General features: G+C 42.6%; 1 protein-coding gene across 1 annotated transcript in view; it reads left to right on the top strand.

Moving 5' to 3' along the window:
- Nucleotides 1–17,342, top strand: part of GLIS1 (GLIS family zinc finger 1) — a 178,188-nt gene extending 160,846 nt beyond the window's left edge. The window contains 3 exon segments of the mRNA XM_066192848.1: nt 8,809–8,993; nt 14,379–14,546; nt 16,703–17,342. Of these exon segments, the coding sequence (XP_066048945.1) occupies nt 8,809–8,993; nt 14,379–14,546; nt 16,703–16,839 (490 nt within the window). The 3' untranslated portion in view covers nt 16,840–17,342.
- The last annotated feature ends 3,797 nt before the right edge of the window (nt 17,343–21,139 follow it).

The following is a 21,139-nucleotide window of genomic DNA, read 5'->3' as shown; positions in this document are numbered from 1 at the left end:
TAAGCAAGGTTAGAGTGAAGGGCTCACACAGCTCCCTTTGCCTGGACTTCTCCCCAGCCAACTGCAGCCAGCTCAAACCAGGGGCCAGACCCCCCTGAAGTGACACTAACCTCCACGGAAAATCACAAGCAATGGGATTTAAGAACTATCAAGTGAAAAGAGACATTTTAATCACAGCGCTAAAACATCAGAGTTTTTGTTTGCTTGCTTCTTAGCACCTGTTATTTCAAATACCACAGAAGTACTTCAGTTTAAAGAGTTCTCTGTTAAAAACTTAGTCCTTCACTTCTTTTTATGTGAAGTAACACGAGGTACACAGAGCCTCCCTTCTGCTCAACACCAGATTTGAAATCCCTGATATTTTTAACCTTGAAACTAAACACACAGATAAAATCTTGTCAGTTACATGGGGGAGATTCTTTCCTGTGCTATCTCCTTGAGCTGCCAGGATCCAGGCCAGGTAGGAAAACACATTTGTGCTCTTAATTCTCATTACTTTAAGAGACAATTATGTGTCTTAGCCACTTACATCTGATTCTTTTTAATCCTGTTTATTGATTAATCTTTGAAATTAAGTTTGTGAGCTCATATAAATCAGTGGACTCGGAACTGACACGCTGTTACAATCTTTGTAGGAAAGAAACTTTTACTCTCTAGAAGTACTTCGGAGAACTAAATACCTGCAGAGATTTTCTAACAGACCAAGGAGATCCATCTCTCTTTCTCCATGGATTCCATTGGAGAATACTCTTCATTTATAACAGAATACACAAGTCAGTGGTTTAGTCTTCCCTTCAAAAGCACTAAAACCAGTAACAAGAAACAGATATCTCTGACAGCTGAAAACATTTTCAATGGAGGAAGCCAAGAACCCTTCATAATTTATCTCAGTGTTACGGATCTGAGCACGCAAAAGGGGCATCAGTACATCTGTCCAGAGAGAACAATGTACAGGTGCGGCACTGAGCCCCACGAAACAAAGAAAATCACTAATTAAAAGCATCTGCACTCAAATCCCAAGTCATTCATCTCATTGTAGAAAATGTGATCAGAATTCATTCATAATCATGTCCAGATAGGCTTATACAGGTTCCCCCCTCCCCTTAAAGCAAAATTAGCATTTGCAAAGGCTTACTTCAACAGTTATGTGCTTAAGGATACCCTGGTGCTGGATGCTGGGGTAGATATTGTTTGTCCATCAGCAGAAATAGGTGGGCAACTGTTTCATTTGAGTTTCTGAAAGGTCTGGACTGGCAAGAGCTGAGCTGACACTCAGGAGAGCCTCCACCAGTGCCTCTCAAAGTAAGGCCCATGGTGTCTGCCCAGAGGAGACACTGTAAGGAAAACTGAGTGAGAAATCAGAGGGTTACAGGAGAAGGTGAGAGGTTAAAGGAGATGGTCAGAGTAACTCAGAAAGCATTTAAGATGGATTTAGCCAGACCTCTTTGCATTCCATTAATGATTTTAGCCATGACTGGATTTATCTGTAGTTAAATTTCCACTTAACATCTGTAAAGCCTTTTTTTTTTCTCTTTTTTTCCAAATGTTGTTTTGTTTTTTTAAGCAAAACTGCTGCAGTTTGATGCAAACCATATACACCAAACACAGGAGTTTATCACGGTGTAACAAATAATGAAGGGATTTTAACATCTCCCACTATTGGGTAGTGTGTTCTACCTGGCAAACCTGAAGACTGCAGACATCAGTACCTGTACAGAACCCACCTGGAGGCATCTTGCTGCCAGTTTGCCAGAGAATAATGACCTTAAATGACTGAAATAAGATAAATCAGTCAAGCATACAGCATATGCCAGACAATCTGGAGTAGGCAGTCTCTGTGTTTGATTATATGTCTTCGTAATTGATTTCCTGCCAATCACTTGAACCTAAGGCACTGTTCTTTATTTAAATATGATTTGATATTTCTTTGACCATATTAATAAGGCTTTTCTTTCACTCCAAAATACCTTTTCCTGCTAGATTGTAGGCAGGAATAATTTTTCAAATCTGACTCATGGGTAGTGACTTCCACTGTAGCAATTCATCAGCTTCATTTCAGAGGTTATTAAACAAGCCCTTATAAATATAAACATCCATTGTAGTGGCACAGTTCCCATAATGATCCCTATGAGGAACTGCTCTGCAGGAATTGTGGATCTCGGGTCAGAACAATTGTAGAGATACTCATCTGACACAGAATGAATGTGTTTGTGTGTTTTGTGGGCTTGTGCAGATGATGAAACGTGTGACAAACACTGAGTTATGTTCTGTGCCCCACTCAGACTTGCACGTGTTTCTTAGAGCAGACGGGCAGTATTTCAGGAAGCCCCTCTGGGCCCAAGAGCAGGCCCACACAGAAAACCCCTGAGTGTACCAGGAGAGGACTCTTAGGGCTCCTTTGTGATTCTGAACATGAGATTGCTTTCATAGCACTGTTACTGGCATCACTAAAAATATTCTAAAGCAATTAAATGACCTACAACTCTTCAGTCACATCAAAGTTCCTGTGGATAGTGTTCTCCATAATATTTATGCAGCCCCTCTTACTCCTTAGAGCTGAGCAGCTCCTGCACTTGTGGACTCAGCTCAGAGTGTGGGTGAGCGAAGGTGCAGAACTGGATCCAGGTAACCCAAGGCAGCATTCTGAGTGAAAATGAGCATTTTGTATTTGTCTAAAAGCCAGAAAAAGGCTGCCATTGCCTGGGCACTATTTTCAGGTGTCATACACAGGTGTGTCACAGGTGTCACAGGCTGCAGCTGCAGCAGAGCAGGGACAGAGCCTCTGGCCATGCTCCTGGGAAAACCAGAGACACGGTGTTGTACCTTGGAGTGCCTTGGAGTCACAGCCCCGTGGCACAGCCTCAGGACGTGGGTGCTCATTGTTTATTGGAAAAGGTAAGAAATGCAATGATGCCCAGCAAGGGGATGTGTGTTGAAGGATTTATTATATATCAGGGAGAGGGGGGGAAGAGGAGAAAGGAGGAAAGAGGGAGAGAAGGAAAAGATTCCTTGCATTCCAGAAACATAGCCAGAGGCACCTGGCAGTGATTAGTGCAAAGGTTCACCAAACTTCAGATAGAGTCTGTCTTACAAAAAAGTCCAAAAGAGTGAACGGTGTAACTGTTTCCTGAGCATGTGCTGACAGAAATTCCCGTAGGGCAAGACCCAGAACAGAAACACGTGGCCAGAGATTGGGCTCTATCCAGGGACCTGATTAGCAGAGCTTTACACATCATTTTTAATATTATGGGAAGAGATGAAAATCCGTGTTAACTTTTTTTTTTTCCATTAAAAAAAATAATCTCCTGGTCCTGGAACTGAATTGGACTTTCTCACAGTATCAGTGACTATAATGCTTGGGGGAGAGATTTTATGAATGAACTGGCTGGTGTGCTGGGTTTTGTGGGACAACCTCATCTCATGGAAACTCTCAGTTCCTGTAAGTGGCTACAGATAAAATGTGGAGCTGCTTTGGTTTGTGCTTCTTACTCTGGTGCTTTGTTTGCTATTTTTCTTCATGTTAATCTGAGTTAAAACATGATTCTCAAAAATCACAATTGTTGGATCTGGCAGTGCTGCTGTGCATGGAATTGTTACAGAACGGCCTTATAATCCAAAATATACAAAAAATTATTTGACATAAAGGACAGATGTTTTTCAGCCTGGATTTGGTCCCGTTTCCACTGAACTCAATGGGATATGGGTTGAGGTTCTTTGACTAGCTGAGGAATCTGCCAATCAAGCCATCATGCCATTAAAAAAAAAACAAATCTAGACAGTTTTCATATTGGAAACATCCCTGTCTTACATACTTCCATTTGCAGTTATACTTCATTCCTATTTATAATTCAAAAATCTTAGTTTGAATTTATTTTCATTATTTTTCAATTTTCAGTTCTACTCAGTATTTACCAAGTATACTGTATGTAGTGTTTGGCAGTCAAGGTCTAGTCAAGCTCTCTTATCCTGAAAGGAGCTTTATAATTTCTTATTCTGTTTATTTGTCCTGGAAGTGGTATTGAACAAAAACTGAAACAGAGGGCAAATCTATTTCTTCCTCAGACTAAGCACTGTGGATATATAGCACACACCTATCCAGACATAGTGATGGAAATCTCAGAACAATCCACGTCCACCTGTATGTATTTTTTTTGGTTCTTTACGTTGCACTGGTATTGAAACAGGACATTTGGTGTGCATTGGGAGAATACAGAGATCCTTAAACATCCCTGCCTGCTTGGGGAGGCTGAGAGTGCAGACAGGATCAATAATTCCAAAGCAAAGTTCATGGTACTTGTTGCCTTTAGGAGGGTTTTCTGTAGGTCCCTGTCAGCTCATGGCATACACAGGTAGTTCCCTCAGACGGCCTTACTTACAATTTAATATAAACTTCCACCATCCAAAATAAATTGTTATATTGTGCGTTATCACAAGAAAGTTTATATAAAAAGTTTTACTGGGATTTATTGAGATTCCTGAGGTTTGCACTTACAAAGGGAGAGGAAGATCAGTTTATTCTATGTTTTGACTTCTAATTTTCCCTTTTAAAAAGTCCTTCTGTTAGGACCCAGATTTCTGAGCATTCCCATTGATGTGAGTGACAAACACTTTCCGGTAGAACTGACGAACTCTGGTTTGTTGTCCATGACTGACACTTGGTCTCATGATTCTTTGTGGGTAGAATCCTAGTTGACTGCAGGAGTTCCTGTGGGAAGGGCTGTGGAGCTGGGCATTTTCAGTCAGTGTTGGTGCAGAAATGTGCACAGTGCCACAGACAAGGTGGTTACTGACTTAGGCTCAATTTTCCTGAAGTTTCCTTTTGGTTGTGTGTATGAATCACGTAAGATTTTTCTGAGTAGTCCTTTTATTCTTGATTGCCTGCTGATGCCTCCTCAGAGGAAGCGTTGGCCCTGCAATCCCACCTGAAATCCTGGCTCCCTCAAACAGGAATTCTGTCTCCAGCACCATCCTCCAGTGGTGCTTCAGGGGGAACTGGAAAAGGCCCCCAGCACATGGTCAGTCACCCTGAGCTGTGTGGTGAGGGAAGAGAGCAGAATTCCTCTCCGCCTCCGTGGGCGATCACTTTACATCCTGAAGCACAAGATGTGATTACCCCTCGCTTAGCATGGAAATGTTGGTTTTGGCCATTAAATTATTCAATCCCTTTGTAAAAAAATAGGTATTTTGTTTGATTCTATGGCTCCTGTGGCTGTGAATGGCACAGGCCAGGGCATGCTGTGTGAGCAAAATGTTCCTTTTGTTTCTGGCCAAGCTCCTTCTCTCTGTGGTGCGTGTCCTGTTGCTCCTCTGTCTTGGACAGGGTGGAGGGGAGGCTCCTCCATCACACCCTTGTATGGCCCTCAACAGAAATATTCCATAGAGCCAGGAGCCCTCAAATGTAATGAATTAAGGAAGGATATGGATTTTTTTTTTCATGCCTGTGAGAGTATTTATATCTCTTTATATATAGCTGTAAATCGGCACAGATATATATAAAAAGGCCCCAAAGGACCTGCAAATTTACTGAATTATGCAAGTTACAATTAAGGTAAAATATATGGTATATATTTATTATTACTATCCAAACCAAAGCAAACTGTGGTTGTAGTACAGCATTAACAGGAAATGTGCAGGCTATTAGTTATTGAAACACACATGCCTGAGCTACTGCCTGGGAATTTTAGTGTATCCAGCTGAGTTCCTGCTGTAAGTCTTTCAGTGTTTCACCTTCCACACAGAAGGCATCACCTTTTAGGCTCTAATGCATAATCTGTTTAATTTGTACCAGGAATGATTCCTCCTCTTTTAACAACCTAAGTATCACAGCAACCTAATTAGTAGGCAGATATTCAGGAGAGAATTAAAAACACGGCACTGGAGCCCGGACAGTTTCACTGATGAAAATCTCCCCTTGAGCATGCCAGAGCACATTCACGCATGCACACACACACACACAGGGTAATATTTTAGAGACCAGCTTGAGCTGCAGGGACTGTGATGAATATTTTAAGGACACAGATCCCCATGATGGCCACTTGTGCTAACATAGTCAGATTTTTCTGCTGAGCAAAGTTCTTTCCTAGCTGAGAACTGTGCCTTAACTTCCAGGAAACACATTAAATTCCTTGTTGCGAGAGCCCGAGCAGAACACAGCAGAGTTTTATGGTGAGCTGCTCAGCTCTGTGAAACTCTGTTGATGCAGAGGAGGCAGCGATGCTCAAGCAGGGTTTCAGCTCAGGTTCCTGCTCCTAGGATACAGCTGCCCATGGCCAGCAATGTTTGCTGAGCTCCAGAGCCGGGGCAGCCGTGCCCGGCGGGAGCAGCGAGCTGGCAGCTCCACACACTGCTCAGCATTCCCAGCTGGAGCAGGGCCTGCGCCCCTCTGGCCTTGCAGGGACCTCACCACTCCTGAACACTCATCTCAAAGGTTTCGAGGCACAAACCCTGTTGAGCTCACACACAGGAAAAAAACAGGAATGCAGCAGTGTGAGTGGGGACAAGCACTGCTTTAAAAAGAACAGCAAAAACTTAAATTCTTCTCCCATGGTTGAGATTTAAGTAGCCTCTGGGAGTAGTTAAACTGGGTAGGGAAGCTGGGATTTTCAGGATTCCCACAGCTGGATACCTAAGTGTACCATTTTTGTTCGACGAGCAGCGTGATTGCACAGAATTTAGAAACACGTTGGCCCATCCTAACACTAACAAAGCACTCGGAGCAGCCCGGCAGGTCTCTATGGGGTGCTGCGTTTCCCAGCAGTAGCCAGGACAAGACATTCCAAGAGCAGGCAGAGGAAACCCAACACAGGCAGTTGCAGAGGACTCGCTCCCCAGAAGCATTTCCCTCCCCTGTTCACAGTGGTTTCTGGCTCATCCCGGCATTGGAGGTTTTAGTACGTCTTTTGTTTCTCTTTTAAATGCGTGTGTGGTCATTACCCATATAAATGTCACTATCATGAGCTCTTTTAGCTATCGTCTTTCCAACGAAAACAACAGCAATCTTTCTAATCTCCTTTCAGATAGAAGCATTTCCAGGCTTCTAAGGGCGCTGCTGGGACGATGTTTGTGTCCGTCCCTGTGGCCGGGCTGTGCCGTGGCCGATCCCGGCCGTGGCCGATCCCGGCCGGCGGCAGTTCTGCACACACGGGCCCGCAGAGCGCTCGCAGGGAATGCGGCTCACGACAGCTCCCCGAGTCCGGCCGCGGCTCCGCTGAGCCCTTCGAGGAAACGCTGCGGCCCCAGGGGAGCTGCCCCTGGCCTTTGGCTGCTGCTGCGCAAATGAACTCGGTGTTTTCCCTGCATCTGCTCCTCAGCAGCGCGGACTCCAGAGAGCGTTTGGTCCCTGACCTGAGTGAAGCACAGGTGGCCCCGGCACCCCCCGGTCCCTTTTTGCCACCTCTGTAGCCCCAGGCCTTTTCCAAACCAGAACAAATAGGATATTTTTCTCCTTACCTGTTGGCTCCTTTAATTCGACAGTAGCCCCCTTTATTTTACGTATTACTGATCAGCACTTACCGCAGGGAGTATCTTTCTCACAAAAATTGTTTTCCAGTTCTTGCTATTTGACTTGAAAATATCCTTGCCTTCACCCATTTAACAACACTAGTTTAATTCCTCTATTTAGTTCGGGGAGGTTTCAGTCTTTGTCGTTTGCATTATAGGTCTTGTTTCCTTGTTTTGGGAGATGGAATTATTTGAGCATAGGATGGGCTTGGATCGGTTGATTTAAACCCCTTCTAATATTTAGAGCATCGCTGTGACAGCTTTTGGCAGCGTCCCTGTGCCTCTCATGTTAAATTTGGTTAAGCTGTTGTCACCATTTATTCACAGTTCCCCTCTGTTTACCTCCTGCACACTCCCATGTAGTGCTTAGCCCTCACTGGAGCACAGCCTCGCTCCCAAGGTCAGTCCAGCTGCTCCAAGAAGCCGTCGTGTGAAGTGATGGTTTATGATGTTTGAACAGCTTGTGCAGGGGTAGAGGAAGACACCAGTGAGAGACTGAAGTTTTTATTTAGTTAATTTTTGTCTGCCTCCAACGGTTTGTGCTCAGTATTTTTTTCCAGCTCGGTCACATCTCTCACAACCTGCAGAGGTTGTTTTGTTTTTCTTCCTCAGGTTCTGTAGCTGGGAAGTTTCCACAGGGTGGCTCTCAGTGAGGTGGATTTTGCAGCATCTGAAGGTTCTGGTGCTGCTCTAAGAGACCCTTTTTAGGTTTAGCAAAAGCTCTGGAGGCAGCAGAGAGTGTATTGAGAACTCCCCATGGTGCCGGTGCTGTTTGACAGGGCACCACTGGGCTGTGCAGCACAGGGCCCCTTGTCACAGCTGTACAGATCCACTCTTTGCTCATCTGCAGAGTGAAACCAACACTTCTCTTTCTCTTGGCTGCAGCCTGACCCGGTTACAGCTTTACCCCGTTAAGCTGTGAAGGCACTTAAACAATTTACTTGCATTTACTCATTCTAGCTTCATTTCCCACTTCTGTTTCCTGGACATGTATCTCAGGTCACAAAATCCTAAATCAAACTGAGCTGTGTTTAAGTTGCTCACTGAGGAGTGGTGTCATTTTGATCCTGTTGTTTCGGTGAGTGCAAGAAGTCAGTGTAAAGGAACAGAATTCCTTGTCTAACTCTCTTGCCTCCTGGCAAATATCTGAAGGTAGCACGGCATTGTTGTCCTTTTTTTCAATATAATTTGTACCTGCAAAACAGACTTCTCTATAGTTTGGCCATTAGGGAAATAGTTCATTCAAGTATTTCATTTTGCCATATTATGATGTGATATGTGAAGTTTTTCTGTATTTTCTTTTTCTAGGCTTGCTCCCAACATAATCTCTCCACTTGTCAGCCCCCTGAAAGCTTTAGTTCCACCTTCCCTCTTGCAGAAACACGGCTCTCCATCATCACACAGCCAGTCACCCAACGGGCAGCAGTTTTCTGGGATTCCAAATACACCATACGCCCCATTTCCCAACCAGTCTGTACAGCAGGGATCTCAAGGTAACTCTTCCCTCTTTTTGTTTTTTTTTTGCAACTCCTCTGATTTCTGGCTGGAGAGAAAGATTTTATTTTTCTTTTTCATGTTTGGCTAATACTGTCAGCATTTCAGTGGGAACTCCAGTTTTTAAACTGGATTGATGTGCATACAGATGGAAATTTTCAGACTGGTCCATGCTGTGATATGTCATCATAATGGGGAAAGCTGTCCTAACAGCAGATTTATTGCATTTATTCAAGTCCTTCAGTAGAAGGCTGCTGGCCATGCACCTCCCCTGACTGGTCATCCAGCCTGGAGTGTGACCCTGCAAGAGCCATCCAGTCCCAAAATAATGGGCTGAGGCACACCTTGGCAGTGGTCTGCTGAGTCCACTCATAGTGATGCACAAGACATGGAATTAGACAAAGAAAACAAACATTTTTTCATTTATTATTTGGAAGTTTAGCTTGTTTTACGTTATATAGTAACATGTGAATATGCTCTGTACAACTGTAGGCTGCCTGTGGGACTTGAGAACAGGAATAGGAGCAGTAAGCAGCTGTCCCACAGCTTAATTTAAAACAATTTTTGTTCTGAATTACTCAGCCTTTTTAATTGCGAGCTTACTACCTATTCTGGAGTTCTGCTGTGGGAACTAACTAATGTTCCTGAAATTTTTGTGGCACAAATTAGCAAGAGATATTATTATCACAGATTCTTCCAGTAACAGGAGCTTGCATATTTCAGAAATCTGTTATGCAATCCAGATGGTGAGCTGCTAAAATGTGGTAAATATTCCCAATAAAGAAGTGTGCAGGACATCTGTCTGCTTGCAAGAGCCTGAGCACAAACCCGTGAGCAGCTCCCAGCTGGGATGGGGTTGGGTATCCCAACAGTTCTCTCTGCCCCTCGTTCTCTCAGCAGTGTTTTTGCTCTTTGGTTGGACAGGCTTAGTCTGAAAAGTTTAAAGCGTATTATATTTAATGATTTGTGCTGAAGGAAAAACTAACTCAACCTGATGCTCAACAGATTATTCAATTTAAAAAGATTAACTCTGTAAGGGAGAAGTGGCAGATTTATGATAGCATATAATGATCTATGATTATGTTGCTATAATGAGCTAAATAACTACAAGCCACAAGAGGAAAGTTTAGCAGCTCATTACTACGGCAGAAACAAATGCATAGACAGAACAAGTTCTGAACCACTTAAATAAATTGACTTTATTCCTTAAGAAAACCACATTTCCTTTTGAATGAATTGTTGCTTTCTAAGTGTTATGTCATGTGGTTTTGAAAAGGCAATAATTTTCCACTTTGGCCAAATGTTGAAGTATTATTATAAATTAATTATGGAAATGGTCATTCCAAAATCAGTTTTGATTAGCAGCCTTTGAAACCAATTATCTGTAACCTGTACTTAGTTGTACTTGCACTACTTCTTCTTTTTTTCTTTTTTTGCCTCTCAGTTCATTAATAGCATGTTTTTCAAATGGAATCTGTAATAATTTGGGAGTTTTGAATTTTTGCCAAAAAAAAGGTACACCACATAAACCTGATGTAGAACCAGGCATCTGTACAGAAGCACATAAACAGTGTGGATGTGGAATTTTTAGGAGATGGCAGCTTTGTCAGGCTGGTAGCAGAAATATTGATAATGAAAGAACAAGCTGACATTTTTTATATGTTTTAACCTAGCTGTAGTAAGATCACATGGAAATCATTACATGCTGAAAGAATCTGGCAGGGAATGGAATCCTGTAGTTATTTATACCTGACATGATTTCTTGTCAGAAATTTTATGGAATTTGAAACGCTGAGATTTATTTGCAAATACATGTAAATGACATGACATAACAAGACAGCATTTAATAGGCATATTCCAATTATTTGCTCATTACATCATTCATTTTAAAGCTGCTTGAAGTTTTCTAGGCTGTTCCTTGGAGAAGCAGAGGCAGCCAGTGCACTGTGTGAAGTGGCTAAGTGAAGCTTTTCTGCCACAAATTATTTCAAAGAAAAAATTTAACTAAATGTTATGTTTGGAACTCAGTTTATTCCTTTATGAACTGTTATATTTCTACATCTACTGTACATAAAACATTTAACAGTGATCATTTAAACTGACAGGGCTTTTAGTAAATTCTTCTCTTGAAAATAACCTCAGAAAATTCTCGATTTAAATCAAAACTGAAGGAAAACCTGAAACCCATGTGGCAAAAAAAATATTGGTGAAGCACTTATTGCCAAGTTGGTACTACAGATTTGCACTCTAGAAGGAGCAGGGATGTCTGCACTGGACCAGCCTTCTTGCTTACTTTGTATTTTAACCCCTGAAGCGAGTCTTTTTCAGGAACTTGTAAAAAATGCTCCCTGTTTAGTTTAATCAGCCATATGTGGTTGTTAACTGAATGCTTGGTTATGGGCTTTTAATCATATTTTAATTCCCCATATTTTCTGAGTGAAGCATTTAAAGAAATCCAAAGGAACCACAACTAAATGCAATGAACACAAAGGGTCAGAAATGCCATTTTTAGTGTCATGCTTTGTTCTACCTGACTTGTGTTCCTGCTGCACCCTTTCCCTTCCTCACTCAATGTTTTTTCTTTAGTTTCATACCTGCATTTATCCCACCTTGCAGGCACGTTAGAGCAGGGGAGGGGCATTTCTCTCTATTTTCTCTGTGGAGCACTTGGCAGAAATCAGGATGTGGTGAACTCAGCAGTGCAGTAGCACCGGGATTTTCCTACAGCCCTCACTTCACTTGGTGGTTCCAGGAACACTTTTTCCTCTGCCTTCTCAGATTATCTCACAGTGGTGCTGAGGGATAAACGCTGCAATCCAAAAGAGGATTTCATTGCTTATGGCAACTCTTTTCCAGACTAATTCTGAGGCAGCTCTCTGCTTCAGGTATTTTCAGACAGTGTAACTTAAAACACTTCAAAATAACCTTTCCCCACAGGTCTTGGGAAAACCCTGGATCCGACTAGTTTCAATCCAGGTCTGTCATGCTTGGCTGCTCTCTGCTTTTCTAAGCCACTGTGCCAGCTCTGTAGATCATGCAGATTTTTAATTGATATAACAAAGGCAAGCCTGGGAGCACAAGGGAAGGACAGCCATTACAGGGATAGAGAAAATACACGTCATGCCTTCCCTAGGAGTGATGTCTATAGCAGACATTCTGGAAAAGGTTCTTTTTTTTTTCCTCTAGCAATGTGTCTAAGTGCTCTCTGCAACCAGTTGTGCCTCCTTTGAAGCCAAGTGTCTCTTTTTTTCACTGCTGATCTCAAAAGGATGTATTTTTAGAAGGCTTACAGCAAAGAGTTTGTGTTTTGTAAACAGAAAGTCAGGATAATTATCAAAGCAAATCAGTAATGCACTGTGCCTAAAACCACATCAAAAGAGGGCTGTGCTACCTCTCATAAGGGCTCCTTGGTTCTTTGAGCCAGACTCTCCAGGCAGTAAATAGAGGTGGCTGGCTGTTTATTCCAAGGAAGGACATGCATCATTTAATGCTCAGCTTTTCAAATTTTTGGGCTGCCTTCTCCATAGCAGCAAATACGAGCAGCCTTGGTACAGAGTGTGAAGTGTCTTTATCTAAGAGTCATCCTTTAGGACTTGAATAATCATGGACATAACACTTTTGGTATTTTGTAGGGGATCATACGTTCTCAAGAAATTAATCATCTAATCCTTGCAGATTCTGCCAAAGCACCTATTGAACTGGGAAGCTTCGGAGCAAATCTTTCACCACTCAATGATTTTATTCCATTTCTACTCAAGAATTGCCTCACTTGGCCTTATTTATTGCCACCTTAGGAAACATGAAGTGACCAGACCCCGAGCTTTGCTGGTACTGTCTGCTTGCTCAGACTTTGGTAGTAGAGGGAAAACATAGAGAGGTGTGGGAGATCTTACTGAACAGGAGAGAGCTTGCACACTGCAGGAATTGTAAGGGACACATTCACCCCACACAGCCCCAGGTGCTCTGGGGACAGGCACAGGGATTTAATTTCTGGACAAACAGCCTGAAGAGCTGCACAGGCAGCCCAGCAGGGCGGGTCTCTGCTGTGAGTGGGGTCGAGCTGTCAGCTGGAAATGGGGAAACGTGGCTGTGACTGGGATTCACTGGACTGCCCCGAGCTTCTGCAGGAGTTCCTGAGGAAATGTTTCAGTCTGAGTAAGACTGAGGGAAGAAAGACAACAGCTCCATATTTTTTTCTGGCAATTAGAGGAAAATCCTGAAGCACGTTCTGCTAGACTTTAAGCCTATTTTGGTTGACTTCAGTTGCATTTAGGGGAAGGAGAATCATTTCAGAGAAGGTAGGAAAAGGCGTAGCTCATAGGAATGTGCAGTTCGTGTGCAATGCCCCTGGAATAAGGAAGAGCTTACTGAGGAAGGAGGAAGGAAGAGAATTAAATCAGGCCATGGTTGGTTTAAATATTGTGACATACTTTGAGATCATCCTTATGGGAACAAATTAGAAATTTTTAAATGTTGGAGCAACTTAAAAATTGCAAAATTCCTTCCTTAGCAATTAATTTGTCCTTTACTATTAAATAACTTCTTTTGTTGTCAACTACTCATTCACAACTTCCAATGGCAAAACCCAAACTGCTGAGTACTGATAATACAATACTTAGGGGAAAAAAAACCCCAGGATCTAAGAAATGTTCAGTACGTGGAGGATGAAAGTCAAACATGCCCCAAAAGCAGAATGACTGAGGCAAGCAGGATCTATTTCAGCACTTTCCAGAAGCAGAAGAGCCTCTGGTTGAACTCAGTCTTCACCTGACAACCATCTGGAGTCAGTCCTGCACTTCTAGGTCGATTTTACCTGCACACTGTGGCCCCCTGTGTCCAGTGAAAGGGGGTTCATCTGAATCAAGAGCAGTCTGGGAAAGAAGTTTGAGGAACCTGTGGAGGTGTTTTGGATAAACAACCCTGTCTCCAGCAGTGCCCAGCACATACTGGATGGGAAGAGACTTCACTTAACTGAAAACAAAGCAGTGCTCTTCATTTTAAAACTGCATTATTGTACTTGAATTAACAGTGATGCGTTACAAAGACATTCCCTTAGGAGCCGAGCATCCTGGACCTGATCCAGTGGAGGGCTCACTACTTAGCTTGGAACCAAGTGTGCTGTTGACTCTGTTCAGCTGATCTATTGCTGGAAATGGAGCTCATCCTTGAGATTTCTGCTTGATGGGGATCACAGTCCACAGCACCTTGTGGGACCGAGTCTGATGAGGCTCTTCTGTAACACACTTTATAGAACAGGATGATCATTTTTCCAAAGTTAAAACTGAGGAATACCCCCCCCCCCCAAACAGTAATAAAATGCTGTGGCAGAACTGGAGGTAGTACCATAGCAGAAGGATTGAATTGTGTGCAATATCTGCTTTCAGGTTACCAAGGCAGCTTTCACTCCATACAAAACTGTTTCCACTACGGAGATTGCTACAGAACAATGGACCAGTCTGTCAGCAGTGATGTGCTCACAGGGGAATCCCATTGCTTCAATCCTCTGAGGCAGAATGGCTATCACATACTCAATGCACCTTTAGCTTCAACAGGTAATTTATTCCACCTATAAGGAATTACCCAAATGATATTTGTAGCAGGAGGGGCAAAGAACACATTTTATATTCAATGTTATGACAAAAACATGTTTGTGTAAAAAATAGCCCTGAAATTCATTTTCAGTCTATAAAAACCTCAGAAAGAAAGTGATTTTTTCTTTAATGGTGCTGTATTTGACTGATAGACAAAGTCTCCTCCGTTCTGCTGGATGCCATAGGCATCTCCCACATTCAGGAGAGCTGAGGAGGCACTGCCTACATTTTTTGTGTGATCTGTTGATTGCACGTCTCAGGTGTGCTCAGGCAGGCTTTTATAATCAGGTCAGAGTTATAATGGCTACACTACTACAGTACTGCAGTCTTCTAGTGTTCTTTTTTTTTTTTTTTTCTACTTTTAAAATTAAGAATTGACAGAATTGCTGAAATCAAATAAAATGTGAGTATTGTCAGAGCCATAAAACACAACCATTTGCTGCAATCTTTACTTACATATCTGCAAGAAAGTTCTCCTCATGTCTGCACTCAGAAGGGCACCTCGCTTAAGAGGGATACTGAAAACATATGTTTAAGTGCTTTTTGAACTGGGGCCTGAGTCAGACCACAAAATTAGAGTTGACTTTCCTGTTTGTTTTGTATTAAAGGAGACTCTGTTCAGAGCAAGTGTGCATGCATTTGTCTGCTGTTCCATTCTGGGAAGCGCATGCATCAGTAACCAACACAAGGGAAACATTTAAGATGAAGTTTCAGCTTCAACTTTGAATTCTTTAGTGTTACTCATAAGTTTGATATGACTAAAACATAGGGTTTTTTCATGTTAACATCAAATTTCAAGCTTAGATTGACAGCCTGCAATATTTAAGGAACAGACTAAATAAACTTTCCAAAAGAAATTGTAGCAGTAAAGAATAATACTGTGGCAAGACACCAACTTCAACAACAGTTGATTTTTCTGTCTAGGCCTAAACTATCATGAAATGTTTCTGTTTAGTATTTTTGTTTTTAGAGTGGTTATTGAGGCATGCAAATACTTAAAAGGCTGAAACATAAACATGCATGAAATATATAAATCTCATCTCATCTCTTAGTGTGTAAAATAGAACCATTCAGGTTTGCAAGATTCATCAAGGCTACGCATTAATTTTTTTCAGACTTTTATAGCACCATTAATATTAAATGAGATCTCATCTCGCAGGAATGCCAAATGTGACTGGCAAACAGCTGTTCCATGAATCACATTAACAGTCAATAAATTTTTATTTTCTGTTCAGGACTTCGGATAGTTTACTCTATCTGGAATCTAATAATGATTTCTGGGATGTATGCTTATCTTGGGTTTTATCCATCTGTGGTTGTGTATCCACCCTGTATACAGGCTCATCAAATAGAAATTAGCATAACATAAACACTCGCAAAACTTATCAAAATACTGGTCACTCCACTTGGCCCGACAGAGATAAACATGCTGAGGTCGTCCTCCAGAACCTCTGGACATTCACTGTGTGCCAGATTTCTGCAGACAGCAGAATCTGACCTGTAAACCAACAGTAAATTAACAAGTCATAGGAAAATGCAGAAATGTAAGAATTCGATCTCCAATAATAAAAACATAACCTAACAGCAAAATAGCCACAGTGAAGTGGACAGGTTTTCCTGCAGCCAGCACTGGCTGTGTAGGATGCAGGATCCAACCCTGGCTGCTGCTGTGGTGCCAGCGGAGTTTGGCTCAGCCCCACCCAGGCACACCTGCCTGCAGAGGTGTGGGCAGGTGGAAAAGATAAGGGGAAGGCTAAAGAGAAGGAATTGCCTCATTTTCCACCAAGGCACGGAAAAAGGGTCATTTCCCCATGACCCCACAGACCCCTTTGTGTGACAGAGAATGGAGCCAGGTCTGGTGCTTCAACCACAAGGATCAGATCAGCCATCCCCAGTGGAGCCCCCACTCTGTGTAAGGGCTCGACTTTCTGTGGCAGGCACAGGCATGTGCTAAACTGCACCTTGTTCCATGTGCTCCCTCAGCTGTTCCCGCTGCATATTCCAGTTGTGGAAGGTGGGCTCTGTGCTGCCTGTCCTGTGGGATCCCAGGCCCCAGGCTGTGCTTCTCTCCTGCACTGTGGCACTAACTCACGTCCATGTCCTTGTTGCTCTTCCAGGCTATGAGGGGATCTCTGAAGCCCAGTGCATATCTGAAGACATGGTCTCCAATGGAACAGATGAGAATGGATTTTTCCAGAACAGTGCCTTTGATCACTGCTTGAATCACATTCCTTCCATCTACACAGACACCTAAGAGCAGTGCTGGCCTTGTTTCCTTTATTATACCTGTAACTGAGTATGTAATAACAAACGTGTTGTTCAAGTACTTTTATTTAGTCTGTATCCCTATATGTGCTCATTTAAATGAACACCTCACATTTACCAAACCATTTTATACATGAATAGTCTGTATGAGATAATATTGGAACTTGTTCCTTTGCTGTGGCACTTTGAAATTCATGCTTTAAGGGAATGAGGAGCATTTCAAGCAGCTTGTTTTGTAAGTTCTCTCAGTAAACTGTAAATGTAAGTTATATAATAAACTTGTAAAGAAGATGTTTTCCTTCTTGGAAAGTATGCTTCAATTTGAGAATGTTGTCCCCTTTAATCAATTTTCATTTAACTTCTTGGTTCGGTCTTCTCTTTTTTCTTTTTTTTTTAATTGAAAGGATTTTTTTAATCAGAGACCTCATGTATATAAAGATCTACATTTGCTCAGCTGGTTTTGTATTTTCAGTTTTACAAGAAAGCATTAAAAACTGGAAACAAGTGTACTGTCATTTCTTACCACCACTGGGCTCCCTGATACTGCATTCTTAACATGCCTGAGAGGGATTTTAACAAAGCAGTGACACCTCAGTCACTGTGACATTAAAACAGCCCACGTGTCTGAGAAGAAAACCAAGGGGCTTCCAGTGGAACAGGGGTCCCCTGCAGTGGTTTGGTTCCCTGTCACTGTGGCCCTGGCCCCACTGGGCTGCACTTCCCAGGGTAGTGATGATTCCTGGGAGGGACACAAGGGGCCAGGTGCCCCCAGTGTGTGCCAGGCAGGCCTGTTAGAGCTGAGCTCCTGGAAGTGTTCCATGGCGCTCTGGGAGAACAGTAAGGAAAAACTATCTGGAGAAAAAGGACTTCTCATTTACAAACCACTGCAAGTTGGGCTCAATAAGGGCTGTCCAGACCCTGCATCAGTCCATGTCTGTTCACTTACAGAGTTACCCAGGCTGCCACACGGCAACACTGAAAACCCAGTCTGTGGCTGAGGATGGTACTTTCCTTTTTTTGTCTCTTCTTTCCCCAGAAATGAGGGACACAGCTCAGGTCCCACAGGGTGCCTGTGTCCCAGTCCCAGGACCCCACAGGATCAGGATCCCTGCTGTCCCTGTGCCTCTCTTCAGCCCTGCAGCCTCTGCAAACACAGAAATTCCCCGTCGCAGAGGCTGATGCTGGATAACCACAGAGCCTACAACAGTGCACTTATTTCTCCAAGGCCTGGTTGCACCTTGTTAGTGCATTTGAAGGGGACTCTGTATCCAATTTAGCTTTCTGTCCTCAAGAAATTTGAATGAAACTTAGACATTCAGGAAGTTTTAGTCACTGCAGAACAAGATCCGTGGGGTTACGTGACCCAACCCCCCCATTTTAGCAAGGGTTCCTCAAGCTCTCTGCCTCTCAAGGACACTCAGTGCCAGCTGCAAACCCACTAATTGTGGCCAAGCAGCCCTGGCAGCACTGACTCATCATTCCTCTCCTAGAACTGAAATGCAGAAAGGCTCCAAATTGTGCTCTAAGCCTAAACACGTGGCTTTGTTTCTGATCACGGCCACATTTGGCTTTCTGTCCTGTTTATTTATTCTGATGCCTCATAGTTGGGTTTTTTTGGTCCCAGACATAAGTGGGCAGAACTCTCCCCCAGAACATTAAACAAGGAGGCAGGTAGCTTAACAACTGCCAAGCAGGAAGAACCAGGGCTTCTGAAGGAAGACTTAGAAACATATCTGAAGCCCAACAAAGCTGTAATGTCTGAGATAAAAATCAAAATAATTCCCATGCTGCAATTAGTTGGAAACACAAAAAGGAAACCGTGACTTAAAAACAAGATTAATTCAATTTCCTAAAAATTAAATAAGTTCTTCTAAAAACAACTTTTTTTTTTTTTTTTTTTTTTTGGTTAAAAATACAAACCAACCAATCCTAAACATATTTGATCAATTACAAAAATTCTTATGTCACAACAACCAGGCTGTTCAAAACCACACAATGATTCACAAAGGTTTGGGAAACTTAAAACATAGCAGCTGGGGTGATGATTTAATTCCACAATCTGTGTGAATCAGGTTTTCTGTAAATTAAAAGGACAGAATCAGAGAAATGCAAAGGCACTTGTTTGAGTCTGTATGGTTTGGAAAGTTATCCCTAATAAAGCCAGCAAAAAACACAATAGCACAAGTTAATGGTTACTCGTGTGCTGTGTACCTTATTATTTCCCTTTATTACATGTAAGTAGGGAAGTATCTCATGTAAGCTTTTCCTAAAGACACAAAGAAACCTTTCAATGGAATTTATTGCTTGGCAAGTTTCTTATTGTGGTGCTGTAAAAACCCCAACAACTAATATGTATAGTAACTGAGGTAAGGCTTTATATATAATAATAGTAGAAAATTATTACCCTGTGGAATTAAAATGGAACTGCTGGTTCCAGTTAACTGTCAGATACTTTTTCAATCTAAGCAACAGAATACAGCTAATAAATTACAACACTACTTGATAAATAGCTACAAATCATTTCCCCAGTGAATGCAAACCCCATTTACCCCCGTGCATGTCTTCTGTGTATGCAGGACACTTTAGAAACAACTGAAATAAGATGACCTTCAGTGGCTGATCAAGCTGGGAGAGAGAAAATTAATTTCAAGTTGACACTCAAACAGCAAAGGCACTTCTCTGCACTTTCCACCAGCTGGGCTGAAAGCCAAACATTCAGCAGGACTTCAAAGCTTTTAATATAATCAAGCTCAGACTTTTCATTGTATGGAAGACCAAAATTCTTGTTCTGTTCCCATCCTGCAGCAGCACCTCACAAGCTACAGCAGTGATGGTCCTGCTGTGCTCCAGAGGGGCCTTTGCAGGTGAGCTGATGAGATGTGCCCACAGAATCCCAGCATCGTTCAGGCTGGAAAACACCTCCGTGATCATCGAGTCCAACGTGGGGCATTCAATGACAAAACACCGCTCCTGTAATGCCCTCATTCCAATGTGGCAACAGGGCACAGGAATGTTCAAGCCCCAAGGCTCAGGTGTGCAGCAGGAATGGCTCCAGCCTGCTCAGGGCTCGGATGTGCTCCCAGGGAAAGGATACAGAGTACATTCTCAGATCATTTCCTCTTCTTATGTGCACACCCAACAGCAGCAAGAGCTGCTGCTTTTGGAAAGGCTGCCCTGCTTCTGAGACTGTCCTTTCAACTGTGGATACATTTTCTAAATGGTAAAAGTCCAAAAAGCCAAATTCCAGAGCACATTAAGAGCACCGGTTTGATACTGCAAGAGCTCGAAGTTACGCAAGCAGTGCAAAAAAAACCCCAGTGCTTAAAACAACAACCAAGTATGTGAAAATAAACAGTGACTGTAAATTGAATTTAAATTGCATAAGAGAAAAAGATTTCGATGGGTTTTGTTATGATCTTATTAAGACCTACATGATTTTAGTTCAGCTCTTCAGTAATGTATTTGTATTAAATTAGGTCAGTGCAACAGAAGATGAAAAAATAGCCAACCTATATAATTTAATTCACTGACAGCACAAAGCCATTGGAATATTCCCTCCTGAGATAAGCCCTTCTGAGATCTGCGGAGTTACACTAAAAGCTCCCCTCTGCTTAAATTTCAAAGCAAACTGCAAACTCCCTGAGGTGATTTGAGAGTCCAGTGGCCCAGGGTAAGCAGAAGGAGGGCTGTAGCCATAGACTGTCACAGCCTTGCAAGGCTGCCTGTCTCAACTCTGTGGGCTGAATCATCAAAACTGTACAAAGCCCCAACCTAGTTGAAGGCCTTACAAGACTGAGCTTTCTACTGCATTCCTACTGAGATGAATTTTGCCCATTCCTTTGGAAAAACGATTTTTGTAGTGGTGGTGAAGCCAGAGGAAAATAAAATTATTCTTCTGTGCAAATACAGATTTTCTCGGCAGCACCGGTAACTCATTCAAAACCAAGTGACTCAACTTTAAAAGTGCATTTCTGGCCCTTACAAATGAGAACTTATACCGAAGTTTTCTTCAATTCATCAAGGACACCAAGAAAAGCATGATGCTAATTTTCAAAACTCTTACAAGTTTAGGCCTTCTTGATTTCAGAGTTTCTCCTTCCTTTCTGAGAGTCTGCAGCCCTCCAAGTGTGCCTGTGTGGCAGACACTGGACTAGAATGAGCTGCTGGGCACAGGGACCATACAGAGACATGGCCTGTGGAGACACTGGCCTGGGACTGGGCTGGGAAGGGAGCTCACTACGCTGCTTCATTGGAGGATTAGACCCATCTTCCCACATTGCATGGTTCCC

This window comes from Chamaea fasciata, unplaced genomic scaffold (genome assembly GCF_029207755.1).
Source record: "Chamaea fasciata isolate MVZ Bird 193981 ecotype frontalis unplaced genomic scaffold, bChaFas1.0.hap1 SCAF_10, whole genome shotgun sequence".
Taxonomy (NCBI): Eukaryota; Metazoa; Chordata; class Aves; order Passeriformes; family Sylviidae; genus Chamaea; species Chamaea fasciata.
The sequence above is the reverse complement of the archived record's forward strand: the minus strand, read 5'-3'. Positions and strand labels throughout refer to the sequence as shown.